Genomic DNA, 12,268 nt, shown 5'->3' on the forward strand with positions numbered 1-12,268 from the left:
AAAGGTGGTCTGTTTTGTTATCACAGCATTCCTTTAACTACTTCAGCCCCAGAAGGTGTTACCCCCTTCCTGACCAGAGCACTTTTTACAATTTGGCACTGCATCGCTTTAACTGGTAATTGAGCGGTCAAGCAATGCTGTACCCAAACGAAATTTGCATCCTTTTTTTCCCACAAATAGAGCTTTTTTTGGTGCTATTTGATCACCTCTGCGATTTTTATTTTTTGCGCTATACACAAAAAAAGCGACAATTTTTGAGAAAAAAAAAAGCGTATATTGATTGGTTTGTGCAAAAATGTTATAGCGTCTACAAACTATGGGAAAGATTTATGGCATTTTTATTATTATTATTATTTATTTTTTTTTACTAGTAATGGCAGTGATCTGCAATTTTTTGCGGTATTGCGATGGACAGATCGGACACGTTTGACACATTTTTGGGACCATTGACATTTATACAGTGATCAGTGCTATAAAAATGCACTGATTACTGTGTAAATGACACTGGTAAAGAAGGGGATTAACTATTTTCATATTATTGGGTTTAGTAACACTTTAAAGTAAAATTCCAGCCACAACTGCTTTCATTTTAAAATAGATAGGGAAAGGGGGTAGATGCTTTTTTATTTTTGTCTACATCCCCTTTGTGGAGATTTTGCAACAGATAAATTAATGTTCAGTACAAAGTTAAATACGAAGGCCACCCTGGGCCATTGGTTTAAGTAATAAAAAGCCAGGCAACCAGCGCATTCTGAAAGAGTTTAGCACTGAGAGTCTTCACACTTCCTTCAGTACAGACTTACTTTAAAACTGTATGCTAAAAATGAATCACTGTAAGAATGAAACAAATATAAAAGTTTCTTCATAGGTTAAAGTAAAACAATGAATATAACACATTCATGTATTATTCTTACCAACAGAAAAATCACAACTCCAGTCTAATTTGCATTTATTTGTAGATCAGAAGTACAAAACACAGTAACCCACACCTGTATAGTACCCGGACAGTGTTTTTGTAGTTGTTAATTGTAACTTTATGCATCCTAATTTTGGAGAACGACTATTTCAATTCTTTGTACCTTTCTTAGTACTTTGTTTGCAAGTGATAACTCTGCTGCTGTTCTATAAAAGGAGCATTTTCATGATAATTCTGTATGCCAGACAGAAAACTGAATTCTGCTCCATCCATAAAAAACCTATAGATCTCCATATATAACCCCCTGGAAAGTATTAAAACACTTACAAATCAGATTTTTAAAAATAAAACCCTCCCTAAATGTTTTTTTCAGACTTCATAGTATGGATCTCGAAATTTCCAGAAGTCTTTTATTTCTGAATCATGTTTAACGGTTTTGCTTGTCTCAGTCAAACAATTATAGGCATTTTTACACAATTTTGAGTTAAAAAAAAAAAAAAGAAAAACTCAATTTTCTACTACATCTGTAGGTACTTACTGCCACCAAACTTGTCAAACTTGTATATACCAATTTTAAATCTATGAACTAGATAACACAATTGGGGTACCCACTTGCATATGTGCAAAACCTTACCTTTTTTTAATCAGTTTTGGCTTTGATTGCATTCCCAGTGACTGCCTGAAAATATCACTTAAGTGTTCCTGTAGTTCTGTTGCAAAACGTATACCTGTGGATAACACAGGTCTTAATTTGTTAGTGGACGGCATAAGCTGTCAGCGTATGTCCCCATCACTACCCTTCATTGTCCTAAATACTACATAGATAGGGACTCTCTCAAAGTCACTATTTGCATATTTATAGACATGCCTCCACATGGCAATACCAGGACTTGTGAGAGGCCGCTGAAGCATTGCGCTGAGGGATGGGGACATAAATTAGCTTCACTGCTAGGAAGTGGATACACTTTAGGAGAGCATTGCTGGAGGGCACATCCATCCAAAACTAATGTTTACACTATAAGCTACCAGTTTATGCAACCTCTGTTACTAACAGGTTTGCTTTAACATTACAGGCAGTCCTCAGGTTACATACACAGTTACATAGTCAGTAAGGTTGAAAAAAAGACACCAGTCAATCCAGTTCAACCTGTAGTTTGTGTGTGTTTATGTCAATAGTAAATCCCATATCCCTGCATGTTGTGATTGATAAGATGCCCATCTAATAGTTTTTTTTTTTTTAAACTATCAATGCTCCCTCTGCTGATACCACTGCTTGTGGAAAAGAATTCCACACCCTTACCACTCTGACAGTAAAGAACCCTCTATACAGTTTAAGGTTAAACGGCTTCTCTTCCAGTTTCAATGAATGGCCGCGTGTCTTTTTAAACTCCCTCCCCATAAAAAGTTTTTGCCCTATGCTAGGTTCACCAGTAAGGTATTTGAATATCGCTACCATATCCCCTCTCAAGCGTCTCTTCTCTAGAGAGAATAAGTTCAATGCTTGTAGTCTTTCCCCATAACAACCGATTTACAAACGACTCATACTTCCAAACATTGGGAGACAACAGGAAGTGAGTAAATCTACCCCTAGGAAGGGAAATTCGCTCCTGTAAGAGTTTAATGGGAAAAAGGAGTCTCCACTGAAGCTTTTTCACCAAACCCTGTTTCCACAACAACCCACATTTTTCAAAATCCTATTGTCAGAGACAGAAAGTGAGATGAAATCTTCTGAACAGGGGCACAGACGGCAAAACAAACATTATAGGGATGTTAACCGCTTCCCTATGCTATCCAAAAAACGTTAAAAAAAAAATTTGGCTGGAGTTACACTTAAAAAAATGTACTTGTTCCAACTTTCATACAAATTCAACTTAAGAACAAGCCTACAGAACCTTGTTTGTATCCCGGGGACCGCTTGTACTTGGTCTAAAGTAAGTTTCAAGCTTAACAGCAGGCTCATATGGGCACTGCTGCCCTAAACTTAATACTGATAGACAAGTAATTTGCCGTTTATCTATATGTTTTGATGCATCCGATCTGAAAAAAAAAAATCTAGTTACTATGACAACACCTTTTTTTCTTTCTCCAGGTCCTATATTTTCTCTTTATCACCTATATGTGGCAGGATTTAAACTTCAAGGGTCATTCATACAACTTTATTGATGTGACCAACACAGGTTGCTATGAAATTCTGACCTTATTACAAGTGCTGGAGGCTTATATCTAGCCAACATTAAAACAGTGCCAATAAAAATACACAAAATATAGGCAACCAATATATTGTCCATTCATTAATCATGACGTAGTGATTCCTTAATAAAAACTCTACGTGTGTAACAAATGTCAGTGGAATCATGACAGGCACAAATAGCAGTTCATACAAGATATCCACACCAGATGTGTGAACCATGCTGTTCTTTGGGAAATATCATTCATTTTCAAGTATTGTTACTCTTCCTATGAAGTGTTCTCTGCAACTGACAGTTGATATATGTCTAATCTCTGATTGGTGACTTCAGGTGTCAGCTTGGAAATGTACACATGAAAACAAATTGCTTTTCCCTTTTTAGTAATGTATACAATTACTTTTTTTTTTTTTGCATACAGAAATTACAGAGGCAATCTCTGTAAGTAATCTGATGTTTTGTGATTTTAATTAAAGGCTGTAGGCTACTCCAGTCATAATAAATCTGTGCACGTTAAAAGCCCCAACACCGGTGAAAGTACATGATCATGCATTGAATCCACAGTCCTCCATCAGAGCATGCATGAATTGCTTTTGGTTTTTTTAGGAAACAACGTTGCCTCATGCCGGAGCGGCACTAGCTGTATGTTTATTGCTTACTTCCGGTCTTTGTTTTGCTGTTTGGGCTACAGTTAAGATCCTTTAGCAAAAGTTCACAGTCTGTCAGTACATGGGCTGGCACATATTTCCTCATTTGCTCCACAGCCCTTTGATACGCTGATTTTTCTTGTTCCAGAGAGCGGATCAAGTTTCTCATTTTGCTTTCTCGAGATAAAATTGTTTCAACATTGGTTTCCAGATTCTGAATCTTGGTGTGAGCTACCTATTATGGAAAGAAAATGACAAGAGTAAGCTAATGACTTCTAGGAGGGTGCAGCATCCATTAAAGAAGCATATAATGTTTTATCCCATGCAGTGGGGCTGTGCCCGCACTGCATGGGTTAACTGCTCGTTTTTGTTGGTGAGGAGAGCGGAGATATACTTGCCTAATCTGTTGATCCTCTGAGCCCAAGGCCAGTCCCTGCCATCACCCCCAGTGTTCTGGTGCATGGACTGTCCCTGATGTCATCAAGCCCATAGACCAGCTCTGGACTTAAAGTGAATGTAAACACAATTCATGAAATGTGAGCTGGGCACATATATCTGCAGTGTTTTCTTATCTCTCTTTAAAGTCCAGTGGTTTTCTCCTTCTCAGTTAGGGCTCTTTCACACGGGGCGGATCAGTGATGATCCGCCCCGTGAACACCCGCTCGCTCAGCGGGGATCGCTCCGCCGATCCCCGCTGAGCAGGAAGATGACAGGTCCGTCGCTGCACACTGTGCAGCGACGGACCTGTCAGAGCGCCGCTCTCCCCTATGGGGGATCGGATGATGAGGGATGGAAAAGTAGGGTTTTCCTCCGTTACACTTTTCGGATCGGAGCGGGTCGGATGTCAGCGGACATGTCACCGCTGACATCGGACGCTCCATAGGGATACATGTATGTCCGTTTTTCATCCGAAACCGGAAGGATGAAAAACGGACATACGGATCGTCCATGTGAAAGAGCGCTTATTCTGTTATCAGCATGATAACTTCTGACAAGTTCTATGTCAACTGTGATAAAACCCAGCCTGAAATTTGTGTCAGGGCGGGTGCTATAAATAAAATTAGAAAAGAGCTGGTCCATTCACAGCACAGCTCTGCAAGTCTCTGCTTATGAGGAGAGGGGGTGCGTGCTTTTCCTCCAATCAGCTGTCTCAGTGTATGGCAAGACCCCCCTCCTCCTGCTGGAACAGGAAAAGAAAATTCTAACAGGATGTGCACTTTCTACACCACATATAAAGCTGAAGACAGCAGATATACATGTAAAACTCATGTAGGGAGATTGGTTTAATCTCTGTGTATCATCTGAGGCTGCTGACTTCACTGGGTATAGGAGAGGGTTTACATCCACTTTAAGAACGGCAGGAACAGTCCACATCTGGACATGGGGGAGTGCGGTTTTCCAGAGTATGCAGTATGGGCACAGCTCCACTGCATGGGAGACACTTTTTTTTTACATGGAGTTCTACGTTAAAGTAGAAGTTACTCTAACATTTGATATTCCTGATACGTGTCTGCTGTACCATGCACTTGTGTTAAAAAGTATCCTGTTCTCTTTGTAGTTCCTCCTTTGTGTAAAATCCCTGCTGATCCTGCCAGTCCCTCTGCTTTCCTATTTTAAACTGACCATGCAGGGCATGAGAGTACATCCATCCCAGTGTGGTCAGTTCTGGGAAAACAGACTGCCTGCCCTCCAATGATCAGACTTGTACCGACTCCCCCCCCAAGGCCATAGGCACATGAAAAACTATTTTATTTTCTAGTAAACATTACAAAAAAAAAAATAATAATACTAATTAAAAACTAAAAATCAGCTATTGCTTCCTTTTTTAATTTTATATTCTAGCAGATGGAATTTGAGCAGCTCAAGTAGACAATGCATTTTTTTTTTAATTGGCTTCAATTAAAATACTACAGAACCAGGCATTGTTTAAATGTCCCAGAAAGTAGACATTCATTTCCATTCTATTTAAACTCTTCAGGCACAGTGCTTTTTGCTTACCTGTAGTTTTTCCAGAAGGTCCATGTTTTGCCTTTTTAGTTGACTATTGGCCTTTTCTAGCTTATGGAAGGACTCTGCGTCATCACAGGAATTAGAGGCTTCCAACATCTCATCATTAATTACATGATACTCAACCTCATAAGCATGGAGTTGTTTGGAAATGTCCATTTCAAATACCTACATTAAAAAGTTAAAACCTGAATTTAACAAATATTGCCTCCACGATATCGACAAAAACGATTATACTGCAAGTTATTGTTGAAAATATTTGGCTTCTAGTACTGCTAAATCCTTACAGGGGCTAGGATGTTAAAGAAGGGTTTACTGTGGATGTTTTAGCTGTCTACTGCACCCAGTACTTGCAGGAATGGTCAAGCATGTGACTTTTCTTCCTCATGACAGCAGTGGTCCTTAGCAACTCATCACTAAGGCCTCAGTGCTGTCACATGTGGCGGGGAATACTCTGGTGTAAGCTTTGACTAGGACTGATTTGTAGCTTATGTAGGTCTCCTCATACCAGCTTTGAAGTGAACCCGTTGCTTTGGCTACGAACTGATCTAAGTAACTGTGATTTTATTGTAATCCCATAACAAACTGCATAACAAATACATAATTTCAATTAATACAACAGAATACAGTGTTTATGGTAACATAGCAGACTGTTTTTTTTGTAAAAACAAAATGTAGTCACTGAAAAAATTTATTTGCCACAATCCTATTTGTGCTAAAAAAACAGGTTACCTGTGTGATAACTTTCTCCATAGTGTCCTTTGTCATATCGGGTATATTGATCTTCAGAAAATCCACAATACTCTCAAAGTTGTCACATGCCATGATCTGTTCTTTATTGTTTCCGAGAAGACAAATGGCTACTTTGAAAATTACTTCAGTTCCTTGGACAAAAATAATATCTGAGGAGAAAATGTGTACACACATATGATTAATCAAATGCAGTATATAGTATGTATAGCCAAAACGTCTTTTTAGTTTTAGATAGATTAGGGACAGATTGGAACTATGTCAGGTTTTATTGCTGTCTGTCTCTCTGTTGAGCAGATTTACCATCTCTCTTCATCCTATCATCGCCAAGACACAAGGTGATGGCAATGGTGATGAGTTACAGTTGGCACCAGAACAGGGGATGAGGGTGTATCTTCCAATGAGGACATGTTTTGGTCGTTCACAAAATAGTACTGAGAGGGGATTGAAGTGTGGGGTAATTTTTTTTAGATTTTAAAAGTCTACAAATGGCTTTGGTTTATATGGCAAATATTTTTCACATCTGCTGCTAACACTTGCACTGCTTTGCAGTCTCAGGTGTCAGGGTCTTTCATGCGTTGCTCTGTATTACATTGACCGTAAAGTGCTGAAAAATATGCTAGAACTATGTAAAAAACAGGTCATGCTAATAATACTTTAAATGGTTTCCTTTCCACTAATTCAATAACATTTAGTTTTAGGCCCCTTTCACACTTATACGACTTGTCCCACGATTTTGTACTGCAAAATCGTATGACAAGTCATTCTCCATGATTTTCAATGACTACCATTCATATTGGCACGACTTTAAGTCATGCCGACTTCAAAGTAGTCCTTGCACTACTTTGGTCCAACTTCAATGCGAGTTGATGTCCATAGACCTCAATGTTAAACCCTTAATTAGCATGCAAATCGTACCTGAATAATATAGACACAATTTTAGTACGACTTTGTAAGCACAAGCTGAGAATGGTTAATGCCAAAGTTGTGACAAAGTCGTACAAAGTAGTACTGCTCCCAAATCGCGGCCGCAAAATTGCGGTAAAATTGCGCGATTTTGAAGTCGCACAAGTGTGAAAGGGGCCTTAGTTGTTTTTAGCTACAGTTATCCATGTTTGAACTTTGTAACACAGAAATGATCTAGATTGCCAATAGTAACATTACTAAACTCATGATCCTTCAATATTGAAAATGTGAGCTGGAATAATAACCAATTACAAACATAAGAATTAGCTGGGAGCAAGAACGTAACCACTTGAAGACCAGGCATTTTCTGGCACTTTTTGTATACATGTGAAAATCTGGGTTTTTTTTGTTTTTGTTTTTTGCTAGAAAAGTACTTAGAAACCCCAAACATATATTTTTGAAAGCAGAGGACAAGGAATTTGAACAGTGGTTTTTCAAATGCAATTTTTGGGGATAAAATACACATTTTTAAATTTGAATGCAAAAAAAATAAACAATACATAACCTAGGTTTTTTTGTAAAACATAAAATATGATGGCACGCTGAGTAAATAGATACCAAACAGGTCACGCTTTAAAATTGTACATGCCGTGCAGCGGCGACACACAACGTAAACTTTACTATACATAGCAGACACTTTAAAAGCCTTTACAGGTTACCACTTTATCTACAAAGGAGGTCTAGTACTAGGAATTACTGCCCATGATCTGACGTTCACGGCGATACCTCACGTGTGGGGATGATCACGGTTTGTGTGCATGACCGACGTATGTGTTAACCTTTGCGAGCTAGCACATGGAGACGGGGTCACTTTAAATTGTCTTTTATTCATTTTTATTTTTTTTACACTGTTGCTTTATTTTTATTTTTTTTATCACTTTTATTGCTGTCACAAGGAATGTGAACATCTTTGTGACAGGTACGCTTTATGGAGGGATCTGGGATCAATAAGACCCCAAATCCCTCATTTGCACTTCAAAGCATTCAAAATGCCAAGATTTTTAGTAAATTACATTTTCAAAACTGGCACCAATGACAGCCAGGTAAACCGGAAGTGATGTCATATCATCATAGTTTGGGTTTCCTGGTGGGACTGGAGATCCCGAGAGACCTGCAGAAGGTGACGGGAGAGGGATATGCCCCCTCCCGCTGCTTGTAATAGCAACTGAGTGGCTAGTTAGCTGCTCCGGTTGCTATTACAAGAGAGCTGACCGTCCACTCTAAAAAAACTGTACCGGCATGATGCCTGCAGCTGCAGGCATCACCCCAGTACAACCACTCAAAGTCAAATGACGTACCAGGTACATGATTTGATGGCAAGTGGTTAAAGTGTAACTAAAGGCAAAATTAAATTTTTTTAATTTTTGGATAGAGTGAAGAGGGATTAGAAAACCTCAGTTTTTTTATCGCTGTCAGTGACCCAGTTAGGAAGATTACCACTCCCTATTTGTCCTATATACCGCTATCACCAAAAGTGAAAGTAAAAGAAAATCCCAAATTTTGGGTTACCACCAGAACAGAAATAGAAGGAAAATCTTCCAAAGGGGCACACTAGTTGTGGTGACCCTGGTGGCAAACCAGGTAGTCCCTCACTTTGGAAGGATCACCTCTCACTTCCTTTTTGGCTATGGGACAAGAAGTGAAGGGAAATCTTCACTACGGTACACAAATGGAAAAAAAAACCTGACAGGAGTTATAACTCTCCCTTACTATATCCAAAAAAAAAAAAAAAAAAAGTGTTCCCTGTAGTTCTACTTTAATTCTGCTCACGAAGAGATGTTCTAATCATCAAAGCCAGGACAGGAAAAGCCCAGCTTGCACTAAGCCCTAACAGAGACTCAGAAGTCACTTAAAGGAAGCCTATCATAAGAGCACTATTTGAGCGACCATTGGTGACCTTCTTTCTAAAATGGCAAGTCAGAGCGGTGTCTTGTTCAAAGTCAGTGATTCAAAGAGCTAAAATCACCGGATTAGAATGACAACCAGCCAACTGGCATTTTATAGGCGTATATAATCAAAGGCGGCATATGGATTTTTTTTCATGACAGGTTTTCTTTAAAATCACATCACTATTTTGCATGTTTTAATTTGATTTGTATATCCAAACAACAATTATGCAGTCAAAAACTTTGCTAAGCTTTTGCACTAGTCGTCAAGAATTGAACTATAAGAACCTTGCACTAGGTTACTTTATGCAGGATTGGATATCGTGCCAGTGATGCTTTATTCATGCCAACAATAAACCACGTACAATACGCTATTTGAAGCTGCCAGCATAGTCACATCATCATCTGGATAGTTATTATAAGACTGACAGCTCACCAGAACTTAAACCCACACACACTCGGTTAGAGTCCCACACAATCAATTCTGCATTTTCTGCTGTCCAAGCCTGGCTATCAGTCAGTATTCTACAGGATTATTTCTAACAGTCCTGAACCTTTGTCTGCCCTCACTCAAACTCCATCAGATATTGTCCCTGAACCCCAGTGCAGTAAGGCTTAAACTACCATACTGCTCTACATAAATTTTGAGTATTTCCTTATCAAAGGGGTTTTTACTTTCACCAAAAAAATTAAATCCTTTAACTGACAGGCTGATGCAAAATAAAGGTCAAAGCAGGTAAGCCACACAAGCTGTTTTTTGGCTGAACAGTAGCTTTGAAACTGACGGGAGTTTAGGCGCTGGAGGAAACTAGAATACAGTTGTGCTCAAAAGTTTGGATACCTTTGGACAATTGGTAATATACAATATGTACCATTTTTAAAGAAAACAGTAAAAACAAAACACGGCAACAAGAAAAAAAATGAATGACCCCTGTTCAAAAGTCTGCATCCCCTTAGTTTTTAATACTGTGTATTGCCCCCTTTAGCATCGATGACAGCATGCAGTCTTTTGTAATAGTTGTCTATAAGGCTCTGGATTCTTGCAGGTGGTGTAGCTATTAGGGTCAGGAGACTGACAGCCTTTCCAGAACCTTTACCTTTTTCTGCTGTAACCACTGGAGGGTCAAATTGGTCTTGTGCTTAGGGTCATTGCCATGCTGGAAAGTCCTAGAGCCTCCCATGAGCTGCTTTTGTGCAGAAGAATTCAAATTGTCTGCCATTTCCTGATAACATGCTGCATTCACCTTGCCATACATTTTCACAGCATTCCCTGTGCCCTTAGAGCTCACCCCCCCCAAATATAAGTAAGCCACCACCATGCTTTACAGTGGTATATATAAGAGTAGAAATATAACCAAAATTACCGCGCTTCCCAATAAATTGAGCTGCAGTTCTAATTGTGGGCATACAAAATAAATAAATCAAAATAATCAAAACAACCGCGCTACAAGATTAAATACATGTGTTGACACTACACAGGAGACATTGTTGGAAGAGGCAGCAGATGAGGTTCCCCCTGCTGACCATTTGGATTCACCGGACGGAGAGTTCCTGTTTGTTCTCCCTCTGTGAAGAGATTGAAGGTGTTGTTCCCACTGAGTGGGAATTCCACATATAAGCTGATATAAAGCTTGCCTTTGGTAAGCTCGCATTTTTTCAGGTGGCAGATTTCTCACTGGGTGTTTATTGATGAACTTATATTAATCACCACTGGTGACATTTATTATCATTTTTGTGATTTCAAGTCACTATTGATTTTCATTTTTCCACGATTTTGTTGGGACTTATTACACTGTTTTTTATTTATAATAGTGTTTGGTCACACTTATTGATTATTTTTCATTAATTTTTCATTTTGTGGGTTCATTCACATTCATGCACTTAATCTTGTAGCGCGTTTTTTTTGATTATTATGCTTTACAGTGGGTTGGTAATCTTGTCGCTATAGGCCTTGTTGACCCCTCTCCAAACATAGCGCTTATGGTTGTGAGCATAAAGCTCTATTTTGGTCTCGTCACTCCAGATTAGTGTGCAAGAAGCTGAGGTATGTCAAGGTGGTGTCGGGCATATTGTAACCAGGTTTTTTGCTGGATTGGCGCAGTAAAGGCCTCTCTCTGGTAATTCGACCATGCAGATCATTTTTGTTCAAATATGGTCATATTGTGCTCCTTGATACAACCACACTGTCTTTTTGTTTTTTAGAGTGGCCTGTATTTCTCCTGAGGTTATCTGTGGGTTTTCCTTTGTATCCCGAACAATTCTTCTTGCAGTTGTGGTAGCAATCTTTCTTAGTATACCTGACCTTAGCTTGGTATCAAGAGCTCCCTGAATTTTCAACTTCTTAATAAGTGATTGAAATGACTGCCATATTCAAGGTTATGGATATGTTTTTATATTCTTTTACATCTTTATAAAATTCCATTAGCTTGTTATGCAGGTCTTTTGACCGTTCTTCTCTGCTCCCCATGGCTCAGTATCTAGCCTGCTCAATGCATCCACGTGAGAGCTAACAAACTCATTGACTAGTTATACACAGATACTAACTACAACTTAAGAAGCAACAGATTTTGGAAATTAACCTTTAATTACCCTTTTAACCTGTGTGTGTCACCTTGTGTGTCTGTACCAAGGCCAAACATTCCAGGGTATGTAAACTTTGATCAGGGCCATTTGGGCAATTTCTGTTATCATTATGATTTAAAAAGGAGCCAAACAACTATGTGATAATAAATGGCTTTATATAACTATCCCTAAATAAAATACAGTTTTTTTTGGCATGATCAGTCATTTTTAATATCAATGCCAACATTTTATGATTTCTGCCAGGGTATGCAAACTATTGAGCACAACTATGTTCAGGCAACGTCCACTCTGCTTTTCTACAACAAAGTAACTGATCATTGAAGTCAT

The 12,268-nt window shown here is 38.8% G+C and overlaps 1 protein-coding gene across 2 annotated transcripts in view; it reads right to left on the reverse strand.

The window, feature by feature from the left end:
- Window positions 1-932: 932 nt before the first annotated feature.
- TBC1D4 (TBC1 domain family member 4) overlaps window positions 933-12,268 on the reverse strand; it is a 265,438-nt gene continuing 254,102 nt past the window's right edge. For both annotated transcript variants that reach the window (XM_073614264.1, XM_073614263.1), the window contains 3 exons: window positions 6,489-6,658; window positions 5,748-5,924; window positions 933-3,984 (listed from right to left, as the gene is read on the reverse strand). In XM_073614264.1, the coding sequence (XP_073470365.1) occupies window positions 3,751-3,984; window positions 5,748-5,924; window positions 6,489-6,658 (581 nt within the window). In that variant the 3' untranslated portion in view covers window positions 933-3,750. The remainder of the gene's footprint in view (window positions 3,985-5,747; window positions 5,925-6,488; window positions 6,659-12,268) is intronic.

Source organism: Aquarana catesbeiana, linkage group LG02 (assembly GCF_042186555.1).
Source record: "Aquarana catesbeiana isolate 2022-GZ linkage group LG02, ASM4218655v1, whole genome shotgun sequence".
NCBI classification, from domain to species: domain Eukaryota; kingdom Metazoa; phylum Chordata; class Amphibia; order Anura; family Ranidae; genus Aquarana; species Aquarana catesbeiana.